The sequence below is a fragment of the Osmerus mordax genome, chromosome 16 (assembly GCF_038355195.1).
Source record: "Osmerus mordax isolate fOsmMor3 chromosome 16, fOsmMor3.pri, whole genome shotgun sequence".
Classification (NCBI taxonomy): domain Eukaryota; kingdom Metazoa; phylum Chordata; class Actinopteri; order Osmeriformes; family Osmeridae; genus Osmerus; species Osmerus mordax.
Genome location: NC_090065.1, coordinates 9,343,977 through 9,368,261, shown reverse-complemented (window position 1 = coordinate 9,368,261; position 24,285 = coordinate 9,343,977). Strand labels below are relative to the sequence as shown.

Genomic DNA, 24,285 nt, shown 5'->3' with positions numbered 1-24,285 from the left:
GGGCGGGACGACGGGAGTTATACGTGACCAAGGCTAATAAACACACACAAAACATGACTTCTGAGTGGCAAAATAAATTAAAATGTTTACACATAATGGAATAAATACGTAGACTAATGTTTTTTAATTCAAATTCGAGCGTTATTTTCCAGTTTCTTAAATACACGTTCATGCAACTGTGTTCTCAATTGTGTCTGATTCTGAGATTGTATTTAAAACACACTGGGGTTATTATTTTCATTCAAATTTGTTTTTTTAGACTTTTAAAGCATTTTAAAAGCCTTCCAAACAACTGGCACATTGACATTTCCTTCCTTGTGTGAATTTTACAGAATGTGTAACGTAGACACGATAAATACAGTGAACACATTATGATAAAGTAATAACTGCGCTCTTTCTGGTGAGTAATGATAGACAACAAGCTACTAATTGTTATAAAAAATATAATATTAATAAATTATTAGGTAATCTCTTCTGATCGCGGTCGTGTGTGTCAGTGGCAACCCTTATATGGGGGTTATGAGCACCTTGAAAAGGGGAAGTAATCTGGCAACTGCAGTGCGTCGGTTGAGAGACGCACAACCTATGCGCACAACAAGGAAGCTAAATCTAGCCAGGCGGGCAGCCATTCGGTCATCCACGAGCTCCCTTTGCGCCCTATTAAAGATCGATTTTATAAAACCGGATCCTTCAAAATACCGACACGATGTTCAATAGAATGACAAGCCTTTGGATGGGTGATGTAAGTTAAACCCTATCTGTTTATTACGGTACTAGTACAGGTTTGGTTTGTTGGAACCATCGATTCTTGGCGCTTAACGACAGTCGTCGTACTGTACAGTACTAGAGCTAGCTATCTGGGCCACTAAGTTTTTGCTAAGTTGCCTGCTGCCTACAGCACTGTAGCGTAGCATGTGAAATCACCCAGTGTTAAATTATAATACACCCAATTAATTACATGCAGAAGTGTGGTGAATAGTGTGCACTTAGTATGTATTTCGGGCTACACAACTAGTGTAACAGTGTTACGTAAGCGTAGCTAGACTAGCACGGTTCTAGCCAACCTACTTCCTGAACATGCATCGCCGCCGCCTTTTGAAAGTCTGTGGCCGCGGCCATACCAATCAGTGGCTCACCTACGCCACCAGGTCATCAGACTCCACAAATGGCTCCATTGTCATATTGACTGATGAATAGGGGTGTAACGATACACTCAGCTCACGATACAATACGTATCACGATACTGGGTGTACGATACAATACGTATCGTGATATTTAGATTATTTTTTAATGAAACTGAAATTCAATTAACAGATTTATTTCCAAAACATTAACCATTTTCAATAACTTTCTTTGTTGTACATACTGTACAATTTAGTTAACTCAGTTCAAGCGATTTCTGTGAATGCACACATGAAGCAGGTGCAGAATAGGTCGCGTGCTGGTAGCTCAACCAATAGGATCAAACAGACTTCATATTGTAAAAATATTGCCATAACTTTACGATACATATTGTACAATTTTTGTATTGCGATATATTGTTCCACGATATATTGTTACACCCCTACTGATGAACATCTCGTGTTTGCAGCTGGACCCATACATGGACGAGAATTTCATAAAAGCAGCCTTCAGCACTATGGGAGAAACTGCGTATGGCGTAAAAATAATTACGCACAGGGTAACTGGGTAAGTTATCTTATACTGTACCTGGTTGTGAGGAGTCCTGAATGGATCTGGTGAGCATTGTGTTGGTTTCAGCATTATCCATTTCCTTCTGTCTGAACTTTATTGTTATTGTACTAAAAAGTGTTTGTGATTTTGTCTAATCTGCCTATGTCTGTATCATGCAGTGGTTCAGCTGGGTACTGCTTCGTAGAGATGTCCGACGAGCCGAGTGTTGACAGATGCGTCCACAGACTGAATGGGAAGCTTGTTCCTGCATCAAATCCGGTGAGCATGATCATAACTAGGAGCTTTATCGTTGAATAGTATTCCTTTCAATAAAATAAAATACAAGTGGAACAACCAGCCCCCTTTTGTTTCCTACTTTGTCAAATAATAATTTTGTTGACAGCGGAGCTTCACTAGCATTGGCCTCCACCTTGCGTTGTTAAAACGAGAACCGTCCTGTATTATGGGCCAGTGTTACTTACTGTCCTGACAGCCAAGTTACTAAGCTCCGTTATCTCCCTCATCTGATAATTAAGGTGGTTGAGGCTTGTTTGTAAAATGATTTTGTTTGAAGCTGGTGAATAAACTCTGTTAGGAACTAACTGAGGATTGGGATAAAGGCTGTACGGGGTGGTGGAGGTATGTAAACAAGCACCATATAACAACAAAAATAATACTACTCTCTATTCTCCAGCAATATAAGTCCTTACTACACGCACGTGTACCTGCGATGGCATTAACAATCTCTTTCTTCTCCTATACAGCCCAGGAAGTTTAAGTTAAACTATGCGACCTATGGGAAGAGGCCAGAGGCAGGGTAAGCAGCCCTCTCTCTCTCATTGGCAGTTTGACCTGCTTCTGTAGTGGTTGTAATAGTACTGATGGATCGTTAGAAAGTAGCACTACACAGATATAAAGTGTTATCTCAACTTTTGGTTCAAATCGGGGATGTTCTTTTCTCTCGTTTTCAGCCCAGAGTTCTCGGTCTTTGTGGGAGATTTGTCTTCGGAGGTGGACGACTACCAGCTTCATCAGTTCTTCTCCAAGAAGTACCCATCCTGCAAGGGAGCCAAAGTAGTCACAGACCAGTTTGGCAACTCCAGGTATGGGCACCTTGGAGTAGTTTGCACCTACAAAACGCCTGGACAACACAGGGTCTGAGTCAGCTTCATGGAAACCCATTGTCTTTGAAACTGAATTTGGGTTTACAATTCGCTGTTACACCATGACATGTTCATATATCTATGTCAGTGGTTTGCGGAGCAGTATGTGGGGATGTGCTGGTGCGTCTTTGTATGAGTTCACCTCTAGTCTTCATTCCAAAGAGAATATCAACACCTTGTTCCTGACCTTTTGCGCTAAAATTATTGTTTTCCCCATATAGGGAAAGCAAGAGCAACTCACAATTCAAGTGATGCTACCTCATATTAAAAGTAAAAAAACCAAGTTTCAGTTCTACCATACCATATTTGTTTAATTTTGTATTCCCTATTTGAATGCCTATGATAATGGCGAGTGTGGAGATGGGAGGTTACGCCTCGAAACTCAGCGCTGTGCTTGCTCCCTCAGGGGCTACGGCTTTGTGAAGTTTGGGGACGAGAATGAGCAGAAGAAGTCTATAGAGGAGTGCCAGAACTCCTCTGGCCTGGGAGGCAAGCCCATCAGACTCAGCATCGCCGTCAACAAGAGGTAGGGGGACGTCTCCTGCACCACTACAGCCCAATCGGAATATTCTAAACTTGATCTCAAATAAAATGTTTTGGTACAAAGCGTGGGGTTCTCTACACAATCTCTGCTAATGTTGTCTCTTCTCCAAGAAACAAAGCACATTTGATTAGGTGCATGTTAATTGTGACTTTTGCAGAGCGGTTTCATCTGCTAATGATATGTTCATGACAGCCCAGCCTGGCTTTGTGCCAGTAATGTTCAGTTCTGCATCCAGTTAAACTGCCTCCAGTATTCTAGCCTCCACTTAATTCTGTTCTCCCTGTGTTGTGTCCCGTCTAGCCAGAAGATGAATAATTACCATAGTCAGAACCAGGGTTACCATAACAACTACCAGCAGCAGCAGTACTACCAACAGTCCGGTCAGAACTACTACCCCCAGTGGGGCTACGACCAGTACAACAACTACAACAATGGCTATAACAATGGCTATAACTACAACTATGGACCCTATGGATACCCTCCCCCTGGGCCTCATGGCATGATGGGACCCCCCCCTCCCATGGGCATGCCTCCCACGCCCTCTGACATGACTGGGGCGGCCGAGGTGAGATCATGCACACATTTGAGGAAAGTTGTGGATCTGATTGAGTTTGTCACGTGCACAGCTGTCAAATTGGGCCTCACTCGGAGGGTAGATTTAGTGTTATTCACTCTACACATATCACAAATGCCCAACCGACTCAACAAGACCAAGGACCAAGTCCTTATGACCCCCGCGCTGTTCGTCGGAAGACTTCTGAACTGTTTCCTGTTCTCTCCTAGCAAACTCAGGAGGCAGAGGAGGCAGAGGAAGAGACAGCAGAAGGTAAACACCTTGTGTGTGTCCCCGCACCACCAGCCTGACTACACGACACACCTGCTACATGACACTGCTCGTGTTTCCCTCACTATCCAGTCTGGGCTCTGTCTCTCTACATCCGCTTAGAAATAATGCTCCTTCTGTGTCACCAGCTCTCAGGTGACTTATTCTAGCCTATCAGGGCGAGTGGCAGAACTGACCTTCTGTACAATTTCCCCCACTTGTGAGAGCGCTCGCCTCCTGTGATCGAACTCCTTCTCTAAAGTGTGACATGTTCTGCTTCCTCTTGCAGAGCCCAACCCTCCCCTGGACGTGGCGTCCATGAACAAGGAGTACATGGAGCGCAGCGAGGAGCTCTACGACGCTCTCATGAACTGTCACTGGCAGCCGCTGGACTCCATCACCTCCAGCATCCTTCCTTTCTCCTCCTCATGATCCTTCCAGCCTTCCTTCCTTCCTGCCAGCCTGGTGATTTACACTTTATCTCACCATCAAATTAAATGTCTTTTTTTCTAGGATGAGTGAGTCACTAAAAAACGCCTTTTTTTGTATGTTGTACACGGTAGCGATTGCTGGAACCGTACTTTTGTGTATCAGAATCTTCCCTTGTTTTTTTTAAAGGAATATTTCAGATGCTCACTTAAGCTATACATTGCAAATGTGAATGATCTTTCTGGATTTGAAGTGCATTTCAAAAGGGGAGTTTTCTGGTTTGTGCTCCCTGGACAAACAAATATCTTATGTATATGACTGGTCATGTGATGACTCTTTCATCAGATATTCTAGCAATTCTGTTTGGGATGGGTGTTTTTAAATTCATGTAATCAGTTTTGTTTGTGTTCTCGCTGTCCACTGTTTCCTGATTTTCTGTAGCTGTTTGCCATGTTGGAGACATTTGACGTCATTTTAATAAAAGCTTATTTTGGAAAAAGCACATTTGAATAGGTTGTTTTTTTTAAATTACATTTTGTAATTAACCTTGTCTTTTCATTAGAATAGACTGGAAAGACTGTGCACTTTTTCTGTGGGTCTGGGTTTCTCATACTAAACATAATATCCTTAAAATTCCCAAACAATTCCTGTTCTGAATCAGTGATGCTGCTTCCCCCTTTAACATCTGAGATGCCAGAATAATATTTGCAAGCATTACCATCAAGTTTAAAGTGTAGGTTTTAATGTCACATTCATATGGGTCGTTATAAATCCTTGAGTTTCTGCATATGATGATGGTCTATCATCCATATGGATATGCATTATCATCAAACAATAGTCATCCTCTCATCTAAAGTCTCTTATCCTTATATAACCAATCACAGCTCAGGTTATTGGGTCAAGAGATTTTAGCTGGTGCCTCCATCTTTGGGCCCGGCCTTGGTGGTAAGCAGTCCCACACCGGGCCTCCCAGGGCAGTACCAGCTAGGCCCCATCCGGTACCAGCCCTGGTAGAGCCCTCGCCAGGTCAGGCAGCCCAGAGCACCCCCCAGCAACTGTGTGGGGAACTGGGGGAAGTAAGCTAGCAGGCAGAGCAACAAGAAGATCCAGAGAGACAACAGCAGCACGCAAAACAGAAAGAGCAGGCGCAGTGGCGCCCCCGATGCCCCGCCCAGAGTCAGATAGGGCCCGAACACGGCCGTTTCCTCTGCCAAGATGAGGCAGCAGAGGCAGAGTAAGAAGGTGTCCTCCGAGACCTCGTACCCCCGCCACAGCATCCCCGAGCCCACACACACCGCCTTGCTCTCCCCCTCCCGGAGCAGCAGCAGAGGCTGCCCGTTGGCGCCTCCTCCCTGGCCCTCCGGAGAGGAAGCCAGGGGCTCGTAGCAGCTCCCTGTGGCGTTCTCCAAGAATCCCAGCAGCTGGCGGAATCCCACCCACAAGCCCCCTGCCACCGCCAGCCTGGATAGGTGGCGCAGGGAGAGAGCGAGGGATCGTCGCACAGAGAAGGACAAGAGAAAGACAAAGGAGCCCACAAAGACGCAGGTCCAGCCCCAGCCAGACCTCAGGAAGCCCCTGGAGAAGGAAAGAGCAGCAGTTGGGCACAGTAGACAAACTGAACATATTCTGATACAGGAAGTAAACATCTATCAAACGGTTGGTACCATAGACACATACAACAAACTGTATTCTGGTATTTACAGAACCAGAACAATAAATTCTGCCTGAATTTTAGGAGTACCCCTGGGTGTACAGGCTTGAGCGGAGCCCCCCAGGTGTGTATACTCTGACTAGTGAGGGCCTCTCCCAAACCTTTCTTCTTCGCCTTACCACCAGTCCACTAATGGAGATGTTACATTCTTCTCATTAAAATCAAGAAAGTAGTTCCAACCGTACAATCTGACAATATCCTAGTGCTACAGTAGTTATTTCTGTCTCCCTCAGATGTGATTCTGATCCTAAGGTTTACAGGAAGTGGGCCTCACCTGTAGAGGAAGTGGGTGCGCTTGGCAAAGACGCTGTATTGGGACACCCAGAGACTGAGGGCGGGGCCAAACATCACCAGGCAACCAGTGAGCAGCAGGTGGAAGTGACGGCGGACAGAGGCGTTGCCTAGCAACCCTGCTGCCAGGTCTGTCACCACCACCAGGATGGTGTTCAGAAACATCTGGAATCACACCTGGATCAGGATGGAACAAAAGAGGTAGAAAAGGGGAACAAAGCCTCTGTGGACTTTCCTTACTGAAGGAGCACAGTCAGTTTTATGATGGTAATCCAGAAAGGGTGTGGACTATTGACACTGTATAGATTACCCAGTTACCTAGGTCACCAATCCAGCATTTTATAATCCAATATTGAGAGTTATTTACTTGTGCCACAAATCTTGGAATGCACGGGTGTAATCCAAGAAGTAATTCTTACGAAGACGTGTCCTCACACACTGGCTTGTGAATTTCAGTTTTTGATCTCTTGCATTTCAGAAACTCCAAAAGTAGAATCACTGATGTGAATGCATACTGTATATTCCAGTTAGATGTACTTCCTGTATCCAATACACTATCAATGTCCCATTCCTCAAAAGCCCTGCTGTTTAAATTGTTACAGCAATGTCTTCGTTTAAGTTGTGTTCTATCTGGTTGAAGGTCTTGCAGAAAAGTGTGACGTTCCTTTCTGGTGACTTGACTCGTGTCCCCTGTTCTGTTCCTTTTGTTGAGGTCACTGCCTAGCTTGTCCCTGAACCACAGACAGAAATGTGGTCATCTAAAATGGCTACACCTCTTCCCCCTCTCTCTCTTTCCCACTGGTCATGCAACCGTTGCAACTGCAGACACTAACTGTTGTGAGTGTGGAGTTTCCCCTTCTCCCTGCTCTCTCTCCACCCCCCTCAAACGCAGGCAGACATATGTTCGCTCCCTGCCTTGCATCCCCCATTGCCGGTGTCACATTGCTATTACCAAAGTTCACAGGCCAGAGAATGCAGAAGCGAATGAGACAGCAACTAATGTGTGAACCTGATTACAGGGGCTTGTGAAGATGAGCATGTAAGAGAGACGTTATGTTGATTGAGCACTTACGGCGCCAGAGTAATCTCGAACAGTGTCCAAGTTATGTCGCAAGATTTTAGTTATTGAAGGTATCAGTTCAAATGACCACAAACAACTTTGTTAGTCAACAGTACTGAATGGATGTACATCGTGAGTGTGTTCTGCTACCCTCTACTGTCTAAATGCCAGGGGAAGGCTAAATAAATAGGTCTCTTCTGGTGTGTGTGTGTGTGTGTATTTATAGTTGTAAACTCTGTACTGTATCCCCTCATCGTCCCACCCACTGCTGCTCTCTCCATTCTTAGACTCAGCTGTCAGTGTGGCCTGTCTCTGTCAATCAGGAAGCCTCTCTCTTTTCCCTCTTTGTTCAAACTGCCCTCGCTCTTTCAGCTCACGGTGTCTCTCACGCGTTTTCTGGTTTCCCTCAAACACACGCATTCTTTTTTTGCTGTCCAGTTTCTCTCGACTTTACACGCACTCTTTCCAGGTATTTTTCCTGTTCTTCATTGCTTTACTGCCCGTCGCTGCCCTGCTTTCCTCTGCTCTCTGTCTGTGCAGCCCGTCCCTCTGGCTCCCTCTGTCATCACCTCCACCACCTCTACCATTTCTCCCTCTTGTATTTCAGACTGGACTACTGTCCATGTCTGTGCTTATTAATAAATATGTGCAAGCCTGAGGCTTGAAAGTCTGAAATAAACCTCGACCTAATTTCAAACGCACCATAAGAGTCTTTTGTCTTAAATTACTGACAACGTATTATTATCTCACGTGAGGGCTGTTTAATGTAACACTGTGTGCCAAAGGAAGTGCATTAACCATGGTTAATGCACATGGTTAATGCACTTTACATTTAACTTAGTTAATTCAGAGTTTGTAATGATTTGTATGTATTTATTCATTTACTGTGCGCAAACAGTGCTACCTTTCAAAAGTAACTTGTTCCCAAAATAAAAAAAATATCTCACAGAATAATTGATGACATAAGCACCTAGTTGAAGGTGTCCAATCTTTTTAACCTTCAGTGCTTCAAAATGGATAACGTGTGATAAAAACAAATCCATTTGTATTGAGATCTCACAGACCCGACAGTCCACTCAAGCAATCCACATTTATAGAGCTTTGGTGTCACCTACTGGTAGAAGAACAAGTACAGTCACCCTATTGAGACTGCAGGTGTGAGAGTGACTGTCACTCAGGACATTCTGATTGAAGACCATGGTGAGGGTGGCTAATTTGTGGACTGGTGTGGCATTACTGTCACTGTGTGGTCAAAAGCTGCCATTGCGGTGCTAACACATCTTGAATGGCTGTAACTTAGAGCCTGGGTTGCCAGCACAGATTTCCATGTGATTCAATAAGATGTGGTATACACTAGAACTCTGGAGCCCGACACAAAGGCATGTAAGGTATTCAGAGATAATACTTTTCATCTTGCATCTTGGATGTCCTTTTGTCCAGAAATGCCCTGTCTGTTTGACAGAAATAGATTCCCCACCCAGTCGCAAAGTACAAAGCAGAGCTGAGAAAAAAATGGAATTCCAGTCACTTTAAGTCAAGGAGAATGTGCAGAATGTCAGCAGGGAGACAGACTGCCTGCTCTGTCTACCTACATGTTGACTCAAGACTTGTGGATGCTCCCCTCATATAACACCTCAGATCTGTCTTGCCATGCTCAACTGGCATTTTATGAAAGATATGCGCTATATAAACAAATTGCCACACCCAAACAGACTTCATAAGAATGGAGAATTGGAAATGTTTATTTTTAGCGGCGTTACACAATAACAGATCATGATTACACATGATTGGATGAGACATTGGCATTAAAGTTACCAATAAGTCTTAACAGAATATCAGCTTGCACATTTTGTATGTGCTATTGTACCGTTTGATCAGTAACACTCCAAACTGTCTAATATACTTCAATGGGAACCCTCCATTCCCCTGTCCTTTGGTTCAATATAAGCCCCTGTGTCTGCTGGTGAACCAACAGTCAGCTGTGGGTCTTACCTCTAATCCCTGTCTTAAGGCTGTGACAGATGGGGCACAAACAGCTGCATCGGAGCCTCATTCTCTTTTTCTTGGTCCTGCAATGGACATGCTGACGTCCTTTCAGAGGAGAGGCGAAGCGAGAAGCGTGGCAGGAAGGGAGCGAGGGCAGACAAACATGAGAACAGGAGGGATCGTGGAGACAGAAACCTCTCATCTCAGTGTCTGTGGAAATGGGTTGAGGAATTGGGGTTGGTTGATTTATAAACTGCTCCACACGTATCCACGCTGACATGTCTCCAGTCCTTATCAGGGGTGAAACATTGCTGATAGCGACCATGGTGAAGTACATGGCTTTTGACAGGTCAATGAAAAGCATCTGGGGACTATTGGACTCGGGCCTGTCAAACTTGCCAACACCCTGAACTATGGTGCCCTGCCTGGTGTTGTTGTTGTCATTGACCTCTGCATCCATTCCAGAAGCCCAACCAGGACAGAAGTTAAAAGTATTCAAGAAACAATAGAAATTACATAGCTGTTTTATCAGTCACCCTGATAAATGTGGTGGAGTGGATGAGATTTGGCACTGGGTAACCTATGACTAAATGAATCCCTTGACTAACACATTTTCTGCGGGAAACCCTGTCTATCATAGCTTTTATCCCTCCCTATTTCCATAGGTAAGACTGTGGCATGAAGTGTGCCCATGCCTGCATAGTGTGCAGATGGGTCACTCATGACAAAGACATGGCTGCAGCTGACATGACGGTAAGACACATGCTCCAGGGTGGGCTCATGAAGACTGCATGCCTGGTGTGGTAAGTATGCCATAATGAGCCATGTGCTAATTTGAAACTATCACTCAGCCACTTAGCCCTGTTATCTTAGCTGTCAAGTGTCTCATTGACCACCTGGAATTCAACAATTCACAGTTATAAATAATAGACTAGACACAACAAGATAAGAGCCGCCATGTTTAGGTCTCTTCAGTGGAAGATATGTTGTGCATCAGCTAGGTGTTTATATGAACATGAACACAACCTCATCTTCTTGGACCACCACAAGCAGAGCAGGCAGGAAAAACAAACATATGGATGGACGAAGACAGGGTTTGGGTGGAAGAAACATTATTTCTGTTCACCACTCACCTTTTCTGTTCTGAATTGACCCCTTGTCACTAAGGTCATGTGGAGATAAGACAGATGGATGGATACATTAGAGCAATGCAAGGCTTCAGTGGGAGAGAAAAATCTAGTGTGGGAGAATGAGAGACAGAGGGCTCGTTTGAGTGTGACTCACAGAATAGAAATGTAAGATTCCTGGATGTGTTCCCAAAAAGTGACACACCAGACCGGAGATATGCGTTTGGGGGACGGGGTGCAGGACACATACAGCTATCAAATCTGTCACTCGTGTATCAGAAGTGGTATTTTGAGATAATAGGTATGCGCGTGTTTGGCTGTGAATGCTTGAGAGTAAGTGCGGTCACAAGTTGGCTGTGTTTTTGACCTTTTAGGGCAGGGCCTGCAGGTTATATATATTTGATCTGTGGGTTGGTTACCTTAGATACAGTGCCGAACAGCAGCAGGGTCCTGGTCTGGCTTTAGTGTAAGTTCTCCCCACTGGTCCATTGTTCCATGATATTTTATTTAGTTAGACGCTTTCTTATCAACAGTGACATACAAATAGTTGCTCTTCTTTATTTTGCTGTTAACTATTCTCTTTCCTGTGTTACACAGAGGCACCTTCACCTTCTCTCTAATGCCAACATGTGTCTTTCCTGACAGTCTTAACTCTAACCATCTTTCTCCAGGAGTGGCAAAATATTGTACACGTTCCACCTCCACCTCCGAGCACTTGAGACTACAGGTAACCTCTTCTGAACGTTGACTATGAAAAGGGAGGATTATGCGCATGCCTAGTGTTCATAATCATTTGTGTTATAATCATGTGCATGCAAAACACGAGACAGACAATGGACAAAAAGATGACAGTCATTTGACATCCCGCGTCCCGTCAGTGCAACTATGGGTGACGCGATGATGGCCGTGTTCGGGGCAGCAGCCCCTTACCTGAGGAAGTCTGACATGGAGCGTCTGGAGGCCCAGACTCAACTCTTTGACATGAAGAAGGAATGCTTTGTGCCCGACCCTGTGGAGGAGTTTGTCAAGGCTTCCATCGCCAGCCGGGAAGGAGAGAAGGTCACTGTGGATACTCAGAATGGGAAGGTTAGTGTTTCAGAGCAGTCGTCTGTACGATCCAAACGATTTGATTCGGTTGTGTTTGTGTATGTCATTGACAGTTGCAAATGCAACGGCTTGGTAACACTGTCATCTCTCCCACCCAGACGTTGACCGTTAAGGAATCTCAGATCCTGCAACGGAATCCTCCCAAATTTGACAAGATCGAAGACATGGCCATGCTGACCTTCCTCCATGAGCCTGCTGTTCTGTTCAACCTCAAAGAGCGTTATGCAGCATGGATGATCTACGTGAGAGGGAACATCATGTCGTTTACAACTATCCTTTCTGTGTTTAGTATCCCTTTGCTGTGGTTGACACATGGCATAGCATTAGCACTTTTATTTCTATAATGAGGAGTAAAATGTTTTTAAATATTTGTTGGCAGACCTACTCTGGGCTGTTCTGTGTGACTGTCAACCCCTACAAATGGCTGCCAGTCTACAACCAGGAGGTGGTGGAAGCCTACAGAGGAAAGAAGAGGAGTGAAGCTCCTCCTCACATCTTCTCCATCTCTGACAATGCCTATCAGTACATGCTGAAAGGTAAACTTGATTTAAACTTTGTAATTCAAGGAAGGTGTGAAGCGCTGTCGAGTTCTAATATGATTATTGTGTCCTACATCAATTACAGACAGAGAGAACCAGTCTATTTTGATCACGTAAGTTCTAACTCTTTCCATGTGGCTATCAACGATATCACATGCATACTCTGATAGTGGGTTATTCTGCTGTTAGATTTGAACGTTTGAAGAATGCCAGGCTGAGTTCACTAAAGACCGCTGGCTGTATTGTGTGTTTCCAGTGGAGAATCTGGTGCAGGAAAGACTGTGAACACAAAGAGAGTCATCCAGTACTTTGCAAGCATTGCAGCGTCTGGTGGGAAGAAAGATCAAGCAGCTCAAAACAAGGTCTTTAGCCACTTACTGCTTTCACACACAGTGGAGGTGCTGTGTTTGTGCATCCTCCAGACACACCCATTCAACATATTTAAGAGATATTTAAGCAAAGTCTCTGACGTGTATCAATAACAGGGGACCCTGGAGGATCAAATCATTCAGGCTAACCCAGCTCTGGAGGCTTTTGGTAACGCCAAGACCATCAGGAATGACAACTCCTCGAGATTTGTATGTTTCGGATAGATATTGAAGTTGATTGTTGATATATAAATACAAATCATTATCCAGATACATTTTTATAAACCTTTTATTTTACAGGGTAAATTCATCCGAATTCATTTTGACACCAGAGGAAAGTTAGCTTCAGCTGACATTGAGACATGTAAGGACAACGTTACCGACAACATCTCACACAACGTTTCCAAACAATGTATTTCTGTTTATTAGGGACAGCTGAATTTTCTTCTTGTCTGTGTCATTCTCTTCAGACTTGCTTGAGAAGTCTCGTGTCACCTTTCAGCTCAAGGCTGAGAGAGACTACCACGTCTTCTACCAGATTTTGTCTAACAAGAAGCCTGAGCTCCTGGGTCAGTATGAGTGACAGCACCACCGCTTGCTGCTTACCATGTGTGTATTGAAAGGATGTCTGGAAGCCTGTTAATCTGTTAACACATGTCTGTCTCAAACTGTCTACCCTCCAGAGATGCTGCTGGTGACAGCTAACCCTTATGACTACGCCTTCATCTCTCAGGGGGAGACCACTGTGGCCTCTATTGACGATGCTGACGAACTAATGGCAACAGATGTGAGTTGTTTATTCAATTAGATATGTAGCATTTTATTTTACAGTGATAAGAAACAAATTATTATATATATAAAAAAAAGTATTTCCGAATTTTGTGGGTTTGGGATGATAATGATGATGAAGCTAAAATATGATAAGAAAAATGATGTGGCTGACAGATATTTATCATGGATTTCTTGACTGATTGCTCAAATTTCCAGAGTGCCTTCGATGTGCTGGGCTTTACTCAAGAGGAGAAAAACTCAGTGTACAAACTGACGGGAGCTATCATGCACCTTGGCAACATGAAGTACAAGCAGAAACAACGTGAGGAACAGGCAGAGGCTGATGGAACTGAGGGTAAGTGCTCATTTAGAGCATACTGGCAGTAGTGTTGGTCTGTTCTAAGACTATTTCATGCAGTTACAAAAGTTAATCCCCTTCTCCAGATGCTGACAAAGTTTCATATCTGATGGGCCTCAACTCTGCTGACCTCATTAAGGGTCTCTGTCATCCAAGGGTCAAAGTAGGGAATGAGTGGGTCACCAAGGGACAGAGTGTCGCACAGGTGAGTTATTCTAGAAACAAACATTATTTCTCTGGACAGATTCAGACGTAGTGATATGATCCTTTGTGCTTGGTGTCGCAGGTGTACTCTGCCATCGGTGCCCTGTCTAAAGCTGTGTATGAGAGGATGTTCCTTTGGATGGTGGTGAGAATCAACCAATCACTGGAGACCAAGCAACCCCGCCAGTACTTTATTGGAGTACTGGACATAGCTGGATTTGAGATATTCGATGTGAGTCTCTTGACAATTAATATATTCTGGAACTATCAGTATAGACAGCTGTATGTGAGTTGCTGTAACGTCTACCCCCACAGTTCAACACCTTTGAACAGCTCTGCATCAACTTCACCAATGAGAAACTGCAACAGTTTTTCAACCACCACATGTTTGTACTGGAGCAGGAAGAGTACAAGAAAGAGGGAATTGAGTGGACATTCATTGACTTTGGTATGGACTTGCAGGCTTGCATTGATCTCATTGAGAAGGTTAGTAATATGATATTTCTGAACTCAGGTTGACATATGCTCTGAATCTAAATATTCATCTATAATTACAATTCAAACAAATCCAATAAATCCTTTTGTTTCAGCCCATGGGTATCATGTCCATCCTTGAAGAGGAGTGCATGTTCCCCAAGGCCAGTGATACTTCCTTCAAAGCCAAACTTTATGACAACCACCTGGGCAAATCCAACAACTTCCAGAAGCCCAGGATTGTCAAGGGAAAACCAGAGGCCCATTTTGCCCTGGTTCACTATGCTGGCACTGTGGATTACAACATCGGTAACTGGCTGGTGAAGAACAAGGACCCTCTGAATGAGACTGTTGTTGGACTTTACCAGAAGTCAGCACTGAAGTTACTGCCTGTCCTATTTGCCAATTATGCTGGATCAGATGCAGGTACAATAAATGTTCCATAGCAACAATTGTACTGGTCTGAACCTATCTGGACACGTGCTAGGGCATGCATTGTGTATTGTTGTGTGTTGTGTGTTTGTCTCTCTTCTGTTTCCCATACTCCGTCCATTTTGTGCCTTCTCACACTTTTGAAAGGACCTATACCACAAACACTTCATGCAAATTAATTAGTATTGATATGTAATTACATGATAGTTCATGTCATTTTAATGTAAAGTTTATCCCACTCTGTTATCCAGTAGCAATTTCAAGGTAGTGAATTTTCCTTGTTCTATTTTCTTTTCAGTTCCGGTAGAGAGTGGTGGAAAGAAGGAGAAGAAGAAAAAAGGTTCTACTTTCCAAACTGTGTCAGCTCTTCACAGGGTGGGTGGGCGTTTTTTAATAAAACATTTCAAACATTGAATATATTCATCATGGTAAACAAATTATTTCATTTCTACCACAGGAGAACCTCAACAAGCTGATGACCAACTTGAGGTCGACTCACCCTCACTTTGTGCGCTGCATCATCCCCAATGAGACCAAGACTCCTGGGGCCATGGAGAATCCTTTGGTGATGCACCAGCTGCGCTGTAACGGTGTCCTGGAAGGCATCAGGATTTGCAGAAAGGGCTTCCCTAACAGGATCCTATATGGAGACTTCAAACAGAGGTTTAGATTGCCTTTTGCAATTGTTCTTTTGAAACAAGGAGTTTAAAGATTAGGACTAACAGATGCTTCATGTATGACAGATATCGTATCCTGAATCCTGCTGCTATCCCTGAGGGTCAGTTCATTGACAGCAAAAAAGGAGCAGAGAAACTTCTGGGCTCTCTGGATATAGACCACAGTCAATACAAGTTTGGACACACTAAGGTAAAACAAATTAATTTCAAAATACTAATAGTAAAAATGAGGCGTCTTAAAAAGGAATCTCAGAATCAGAATCAGAATGGGATTTATTCGCCATGAAAGTTTGCACAGACAAGGAATTTGGTTTGGCAGGAAGGTGCATACAATAAACATATAGGGACCTAAAATTTAAATATGTGGACTATCTATACTAAGGGTACATAAACTAGCAGTACTAAGTGGGATTAGAATGGAATCTTTTAAAGTATGTTGATTTGCTGTTGTTAATATGCTCTCTTGGAAATCTCTTCAAGGTGTTCTTTAAGGCTGGACTCCTGGGGACTCTGGAGGAGATGCGAGATGACCGTTTGTCACTCATCATCACTGGAGTCCAGTCAAGAGCTCGAGGTCTACTTGCAAGAATTGAATTCCAAAAGATTGTTGAGCGCAGGTCAGACAAATAATGAACAAACCCATTGACTTACCTAGGGGTGCTATGTTGTATGTGTATATCATTGAATATACATTTTCACAGGGATGCATTGCTCGTCATACAATGGAATGTGCGAGCCTTTATGGGGGTCAAGAATTGGCCCTGGATGAAGCTGTTCTTCAAGATCAAGCCTCTGCTGAAATCGGCTGAGTCAGAAAAGGAGATGGCCAACATGAAGGACGAGTTCCTGAAGCTGAAAGAGGCCTATGCAAAGTCAGAGACCCGCAGAAAGGAACTTGAGGAAAAAATGGTCTCTCTTCTCCAAGAGAAGAATGACCTACAGCTGCAAGTCCAGGCGGTAAGCTTGAACAGTCTTCATTTCTTAATTTTTCCTGATGTTTTTTATTAGTTTAGTATTAAATTTTTTGGCAGGAGCAAGACAACCTCGGCGATGCTGAGGAGAGATGTGAGGGGCTGATTAAGAACAAGATACAGATGGAGGCCAAAGCCAAAGAGCTGACAGAAAGACTTGAGGATGAGGAGGAGATGAATGCTGAACTCACTGCAAAGAAGAGGAAGCTGGAGGACGAATGTTCTGAGCTGAAGAAGGACATTGATGATCTGGAGCTTACCCTGGCCAAAGTGGAGAAGGAGAAACATGCCACTGAGAACAAGGTCAGATCAATCTTTGATTTGTTGAGTTGTTTTGAAAACAAAAACATGTCACCATCTTCTGGTTGCTCAACATCTTTGTTTACAGGTGAAGAATATGACTGAGGAAATGGCTGCTCTGGAAGAAATCATCGCCAAGCTGACTAAGGAGAAGAAAGCTTTGCAGGAAGCTCATCAGCAAACACTGGACGACCTGCAGAGTGAAGAAGACAAAGTCAACACTCTGACCAAGGCCAAGACTAAGCTGGAGCAACAAGTTGATGATGTAAGACCTGAAGACGAGAATATCAAGTTATCAAAATGTATGTAGACATTGTTAACCATTATATTTTGTTCATTCCCCAATGCAGCTTGAGGGGTCGCTAGAACAAGAGAAGAAGGTTCGTATGGACCTTGAGAGAGGCAAGAGAAAGCTGGAGGGTGATTTGAAGTTAAGCCAGGAGAGCGTAATGGACCTGGAGAATGATAAACAGCAATTAGAGGAACGCCTTAAGAAGTATGACCTTTTTTCGCATTGAAACACATTCGGCACACTATTCGCATCTTGATTTACGCGTGAACATTTTAACGACTCAAACAAAATCATTTTCAGGAAGGACTTTGAGGTCAGCCAGCTGAATAGTAAGATTGAGGATGAACAGTCCATGATAATACAGCTGCAGAAGAAGATCAAGGAGCTGCAGGTAAAAGGTCTTCATCCATGTTTGATGTCAGTATGCTAAGTGGGTGTTTGTTTTACTGCAACGAAACGTCCTACGGTGCTATAGGCTCGTGTGGAGGAATTAGAAGAGGAGCTTGAGGCAGAGAGAGCTGCCCGGGCCAAGGTGGAGAAGCAGAGGGCAGACCTGGCCAGAGAGCTCGAGGAGATCAGTGAGAGGCTGGAGGAGGCTGGTGGATCAACGACGGCCCAGATTGAGATGAACAAGAAGAGGGAGACTGAGTTCCAGAAACTCCGCAGAGACCTCGAAGAGGCCACTCTGCAGCATGAGTCCACCACTGCCACACTGAGGAAGAAACAAGCTGACAGCATGGCTGACCTGGGAGAGCAGGTCGATAATCTGCAGAGAGTGAAGCAGAAACTGGAGAAGGAGAAGAGTGAGCTCAGGCTGGAGCTTGACGATGTGATCTCCAGCATGGAGCAGCTTGTGAAGTCGAAGGTAAATACGTCACGGCTAAATGTACAGCAGTGCTTGAGATCTAGAACCTTTATGCTTGTGAGGACGGTGGCTAAAGGTTTTTCATGCTTTTCATTTTGAAGACCAACTTGGAGAAACTTAGCAGAACCATGGAGGATCAAGCTAATGAATATAGAAACAAGTGCGATGAATTCCAAAGATCCCTTAATGACTTCACAACTCAGAGAGCTAAACTTCTATCAGAGAATGGTATGTAGATACAATGTCATATTTACAGATAGATCTACACATCCTCACATTAATGTGGTAGGTGACACAGTTTACACATTTTTCAGGTGAGCTAAGCAGACAAGTGGAAGAAAAGGAATCTCTCATTTCACAGCTCACAAGAGGAAAAACGTCTTATAGTCAACAACTTGAAGATCTAAAAAGACAACTTGATGAGGAAGTGAAGGTACAACAATTCCTGATGAATGTAATATATTCTGTACAGCATGTGTTTAACGTAATGCCCTTGACAACTATTGCTCTCATTCCACTCCTACCAGGCAAAGAATGCTCTGGCTCATGCAGTGCAGTCTGCCCGCCATGACTCTGACCTGCTGAGGGAGCAGTTTGAGGAAGAACAGGAGGCCAAGGCAGAGCTACAACGTGGCATGTCCAAGTGCAACTCTGAGGTGGCTCAGTGGAGGACCAAGTATGAAACTGATGCCATCCAGAGGACAGACGAGCTGGAGGAGGCCAAGTAAAGATAAACGTTCATTTAAATGTTGTACTAACAAAACCCTGGAAAAGTCTGAAGTGCTATACCAACTATTCATTTTTTGTGCATTTCTTAGTCACAATTGGTGTCCCTTTTCATTGAAATCAGGAAGAAGCTGGCTCAGCGTCTACAAGATGCTGAGGAGGCTGTAGAGGCAGTGAATGCCAAATGTTCCTCCTTGGAGAAGACCAAACACAGACTCCAGAATGAGATTGAAGATCTCATGGTGGATGTGGAAAGGTCTAATGCTGCTGCTAATGCCTTGGACAAGAAGCAAAGAAACTTTGATAAAGTAAATCCTATTTTCTGGTATTGATCCTGACATGATACATTTTGAAAGTAGAAAGAAGGCTTGATCTTTCATGCATAATGTGTTGGACCTACTGATTCTAGGTGCTGTCAGAGTGGAAGCAGAAGTATGAGGAGTCTCAGTGTGAGTTGGAGAGCTCCCAGAAGGAGGCTAGGTCTCTGAGCACTGAGCTCTTCAAGCTGAAGAACTCTTATGAGGAATCTCTGGATCATTTGGAAACCATAAAAAGGGAGAACAAGAATCTTCAAGGTAAGTGTCAGTTCAGGTCTGTACAAATTAGATATATGGAGATCAGGAAGGACAATCTAAATAATTTAATTAATAATCTATCAAAGGGATGTATAGACTTTGACTTTGGGTGGTACCAATTGAGTGCAACTTAAATATTTTTTTCAGAGGAGATTACTGATTTGACTGAACAGCTTGGCGAGGGAGCAAAGACCATTCATGAGTTGGAGAAGACCCGTAAACAGTTGGAGCAGGAGAAGGCAGATATTCAATCTGCTCTAGAGGAAGCAGAGGTACGTTTGAACTATTTCTCACAGCCAGGAGTTGTTCCACCTATTCTTGATTGTTTGTTTAACAGTTTTTGATATTAAAACTTTCATTGCATATTTAAATCCCAGGGTTCCCTAGAGCACGAGGAAGGAAAGATTTTAAGGGCCCAGCTTGAGTTTAACCAAGTGAAGGCTGACATTGAGCGCAAGCTGGCTGAAAAGGATGAGGAGATGGAGCAGACCAAGAGAAACCTGCAGAGGACCATAGATATCCTGCAGAGTGCTGTGGAAGCAGAGACCAGAAGCAGAAACGAGGCCATGAGACTGAAGAAGAAGATGGAGGGAGACCTCAATGAGATGGAGATCCAGCTCAGCCAGTCCAACAGACAGGCAGCCGAGGCCCAGAAGCAGCTCAAGTCTGTTCAAGCTCATGTTAAGGTAAAGGATCACAAGAGTCAACATATTTGGCTGAACTGAGAAGACTTCTTAACAGCAATACATCTTTTGGATATTTTCTGATCTTCCAGGATGCCCAGCTGCAGCTTGATGACACTCTTCGAGCCAATGAGGATCTCAAAGAGAACGCTGCTATTGTGGAGAGACGCAACAATCTAATGCAGGCTGAATTGGAGGAGTTGAGATCCTTGGTAGAACAGACTGAGAGAGGTCGTAAGCTTGCTGAGCAAGAGCTTCTGGATGTCTCTGAAAGAGTCCAGCTGCTGCACTCACAAGTAAGGTGGAGCATGCAATTAAGGAATTTCTTCAATTTCATGTTCACGTTTTTCAGATGGTTCAAATCTACATCGACCTATGTGTATGAATAGAATACCAGCCTGCTGAACCAGAAGAAGAAGCTGGAGTGCGATACATCCCAGCTTCAGACCGAGGTGGAGGAGGCGGTGCAGGAGTGCAGAAATGCTGAAGAGAAGGCCAAGAAGGCCATCACGGACGCGGCCATGATGGCCGAGGAGCTGAAGAAGGAGCAGGACACCAGCTCTCACCTTGAGAGGATGAAGAAGAACATGGAGCAGACCATCAAGGACCTGCAGCACCGTCTGGACGAGGCCGAACAGATCGCAATGAAGGGAGGGAAGAAGCAGATGCAGAAGCTGGAGGCCAGGGTGAGTTACTGTCATCATCAAAACTGTTGAATCGACATTTTTGGGGGTGGGCCTTTTATTGCTGTAACTCCTGGTTGTATTGGCCAGGTGAGGGAGCTAGAGATGGAGGTTGAAGCGGAGCAAAAAAGGGGCAGTGAGTCTGTGAAGGGCATCCGGAAATACGAGCGCCGTATCAAGGAGCTAACCTATCAGGTAAATGCACATATACAGTGTGATATATTGGCATAAAGTCACAGGAAAGAGTGTCAAATGTACTCAAAACTGCTTTACAGACTGAGGAAGACCGTAAGAACATGGCCCGCCTGCAGGACCTTGTGGACAAGCTGCAACTGAAAGTCAAAGCCTACAAGAGAGCTGCAGAGGAGGCTGTAAGTGTTAACATCCAGTGAACATACAAAGTAAAGTAAAGTAGTTCTCTCCCTGGTTTGGTAGTAGGCCTAATGGTTGTTGGTATCATTGGCTTGCCTGTGACAGGAGGAGCAGGCTAACATTCATCTGGGAAAGTTCCGGAAGATCCAGCACGAGCTTGAAGAGGCCGAGGAGAGAGCTGACATCGCTGAGTCTCAGGTCAACAAGCTGCGTGCCAAGAGCCGGGATGCTGGTTCCAAGGTTAGCAACAACTGCACACAGCACGGGGGCCAATCCGTGGCATCTGCCTCTTGTTCATGCTGCCCTCTGTCAGCTGCCTCGCTGTTTCACTAATAATTGTATGTCCTTAATACTGCGTAGTCATCTCTCTACAAGCAGCTTACTATTCCTATCTTTATTTTACTCTATGCTGTGATACATTTGCTGCACTAATGTGTTTTTTTCTGTGACACCTAATCAGTTACCTATTCAAACATACTAATTGTAATATACTCAGCTTGCAAGCTGGCACTTACTATCTTCTCTCTTTTCCTTCCAATATCCCTGGTCATCACAGAAAGGGTTTGATGAGGAGTGAAGTTTTGGACCCTTCTGAAAATCCTATTCTGCTGTGTGCTGTAGATTCCCCTCTTCCATCACTGTTCACATCCTGTTCACATCCTATAATTGTGTGAAATAAAATGTCATCCATCAGTCTGAATATTCGGTCTCCAGCCTTGTTTCCCAGCCATTTAATAAATGTAGGTCTTTACTTTAGGTAAAAAAGTGGCCTGAGTTGAATATCTTATCTACAACTAAAAACCATTTAAAAATGCAATGACATCCAATGAAAAATCTACTAAAAAGTATTTACCATAAAACATTTAATGACAGTTACTGCAGCCATTAAGATGGCAAAATTGCACTCTCTTTAGTAATACAGTGGTAGTTTAGTAAAACAGTTAAATAGTTTAGGGAGAAATCGATTCAATACAAAACTAATGATTATTAAAACAACTGATTAACAATACGCGGATATTTTGAAAAAAATACCATGAGTATCACTGCAAGAAACACATAAAAAACAAATCCTGTGTCAAATTGTGCTTCTTAAAGTATGGGGTTGGGGTTAGACAGTTGTATCAGTTACCCCCGTACAGAAACAGAACCACACAGATTCATTTGCACACTGTAGTCTCAGCTACATGTCTATATTCATGACTATCAGAGTGTTGATGGGTAGTGATAGGGTTATCTGAGGAATCCTGAGGGTCAAGCATGCCCTCTGACGGTAGCACAGAGATAAAAAATGAGCATGCAGGAATAGGGAACATGAGAAGGGCTTGGCAGTGGACAGAGAAGCCCATGGAAGCCCATGGAAGCCATGAACTAGGGTGGGCAGGCTTAAGTGTTTGAAATGCGAGGTGATGATTGCAAAAATAGAGAGAGACAAAACAAATCTTTTGTTCTCAAAATAGAGCGTTCAGGAAAGCTAAAGAGTTGGGGTGTCAAGGTCACACAATAAAACAGCATACATAGCCAGGCCACAGATAATCACAAGCAGCTGGCTGTCATAAATCCCTCTGCCACTCAACCACATGCACACACATACTCCTCTGAAGTCTGTTTAGATTTAATACAACATTTTATTTTTCATTTTTCAATTTTTGAAAATATTTTTTGCATCATTGATCATCCAAATAGAGTTAAGGATATAATTACACACACACACACACACACACACACACACACACACACACACACACACACACACACACACACACACACACACACACACACACACACACACACACACACACACACACAAAGAATGTATAACTCATATCTTGAAGTAGACACTGTATGTAAGAAATATTTAATGCACACACAACAAAACTAAACTCAGTACCAGTTTCTTTATACAGGTGTTTGCCCAAAATTGTATGTTTCAAACATGTAGTAAGTACTGTGACCAGGATAGATCGTGCAATGCACTTGATTATCTAATAGATCATTACTAAAATACACTCTCTCATAGTCTTAGTGAGGAGGATCATTTGTAATAGCCAATCAATTGCTTTACCAGAATGTATTCTGTCTTAATTTCTCTTTGTGACTGTCCATATTAAATTACATAATAATCAAAAAGAAACTTACCGTAGTAAATGAAAACAGTTGTTTCAGTGAGCAAGACATCAGTTCTTACCTTAAGGGACCTTGTGGAGGTTTTGTCTTGCTAGTTGTGTTGTTCTGGGCCCTTGGCAGTCTTACTGCTGAAGGAAGATCTTGTGATTAGAAGTAAGAGTTGGAGGGAGGGGGGAGAGACATTTAGGATTCTAATAAAAGACCCATTCTGCCATGGTGTGAATACTGTCACTGCTCTTATTACATGTCTAGTCATCATCCACACCTCCAGTGGACACACAGGTATCCATCAACAATGACTTCACGGATTAGTTAAAGGATTAACAGTATTATCCCAGATGAAGACATGTATTTGGTTTGATAAGTGAAACTTTGATCAGTTCCAACCTTTGTTAAAGTTCAACTTTGGCACCCTTCAAAATGGTTGCAAATTGACAATATTTTTAAGAAAGAATTAAAGAAATGTAATCTATAAAAAAAGAGCAAAATAAGAAACATACTACAGTATTTACAAGAAATGTACTAAGGAATATAATAATGAAGTAGTCCAGGAAAAGGATAGGACAACAAACACTAGCTGCAATGTGTGGTGGATATTCCAATGTAACTGTGATCATCAGCGATACCCCATTTGACGCTAACCAATATCTGACTTCGATTTACGTGTCTTCTTGTGTTTCCTATGACAAGTGCAGGTTTGACATTCGGCGGCATGCTATATTAGTGTTATCTTCCCTGGGTCTTTAGCAGTGGCATGGCATTTCTCACTTCATTTTGTCACCCTGACGCCAGCTGACATGTATAGGGGAGGAGTAGCTATCAGAATGGAAATGATCTCCACACTTGTCATCAGCACTTGACTCTCCTGTTATCTATTGACCTTTTAGGGCTGTAAATATTAGCCGAAGACACCTTATCATACTGATTCGTATATTCAAATGTAATGGTTAAAAGTA

General features: G+C 43.5%; 3 protein-coding genes across 3 annotated transcripts; 2 read left to right on the top strand and 1 right to left on the bottom strand.

Moving 5' to 3' along the window:
• The first annotated feature begins 604 nt into the window (after nucleotides 1–604).
• On the top strand, nucleotides 605–5,135 carry trnau1apb (tRNA selenocysteine 1 associated protein 1b). The gene is made up of 9 exons (XM_067253216.1): nucleotides 605–742; nucleotides 1,592–1,689; nucleotides 1,854–1,953; nucleotides 2,439–2,491; nucleotides 2,646–2,777; nucleotides 3,244–3,363; nucleotides 3,682–3,946; nucleotides 4,165–4,207; nucleotides 4,494–5,135. Exons 1-9 carry the CDS (start codon nucleotides 707–709, stop codon nucleotides 4,634–4,636), a joined length of 990 nt encoding a protein of 329 aa, XP_067109317.1. The 5' UTR covers nucleotides 605–706; the 3' UTR covers nucleotides 4,637–5,135.
• Nucleotides 5,136–5,355: 220 nt separating this feature from the next.
• fitm1l (fat storage inducing transmembrane protein 1, like) lies at nucleotides 5,356–7,490 on the bottom strand. Its single transcript, XM_067253217.1, has 2 exons — nucleotides 6,619–7,490; nucleotides 5,356–6,208 (listed from the first exon to the last, which is right to left on the bottom strand). The coding sequence occupies exons 1-2, from the start codon at nucleotides 6,798–6,800 to the stop codon at nucleotides 5,542–5,544; spliced, it is 849 nt and encodes a 282-aa protein (XP_067109318.1). The 5' UTR covers nucleotides 6,801–7,490; the 3' UTR covers nucleotides 5,356–5,541.
• Nucleotides 7,491–11,693: 4,203 nt separating this feature from the next.
• Nucleotides 11,694–21,894, top strand: LOC136958632 (myosin-7-like). The gene is made up of 37 exons (XM_067252669.1): nucleotides 11,694–11,894; nucleotides 12,014–12,157; nucleotides 12,295–12,451; nucleotides 12,540–12,567; nucleotides 12,711–12,816; nucleotides 12,940–13,032; nucleotides 13,123–13,186; nucleotides 13,293–13,391; nucleotides 13,506–13,609; nucleotides 13,810–13,948; nucleotides 14,038–14,156; nucleotides 14,238–14,387; nucleotides 14,471–14,641; nucleotides 14,746–15,055; nucleotides 15,360–15,436; nucleotides 15,519–15,724; nucleotides 15,805–15,928; nucleotides 16,219–16,355; nucleotides 16,440–16,695; nucleotides 16,770–17,012; nucleotides 17,098–17,274; nucleotides 17,360–17,505; nucleotides 17,602–17,692; nucleotides 17,777–18,166; nucleotides 18,268–18,394; nucleotides 18,481–18,599; nucleotides 18,694–18,890; nucleotides 19,017–19,200; nucleotides 19,302–19,467; nucleotides 19,615–19,739; nucleotides 19,845–20,153; nucleotides 20,243–20,446; nucleotides 20,540–20,836; nucleotides 20,924–21,028; nucleotides 21,109–21,204; nucleotides 21,311–21,445; nucleotides 21,762–21,894. The coding sequence occupies exons 1-37, from the start codon at nucleotides 11,694–11,696 to the stop codon at nucleotides 21,780–21,782; spliced, it is 5,817 nt and encodes a 1,938-aa protein (XP_067108770.1). The 3' UTR covers nucleotides 21,783–21,894.
• Nucleotides 21,895–24,285: the final 2,391 nt, after the last annotated feature.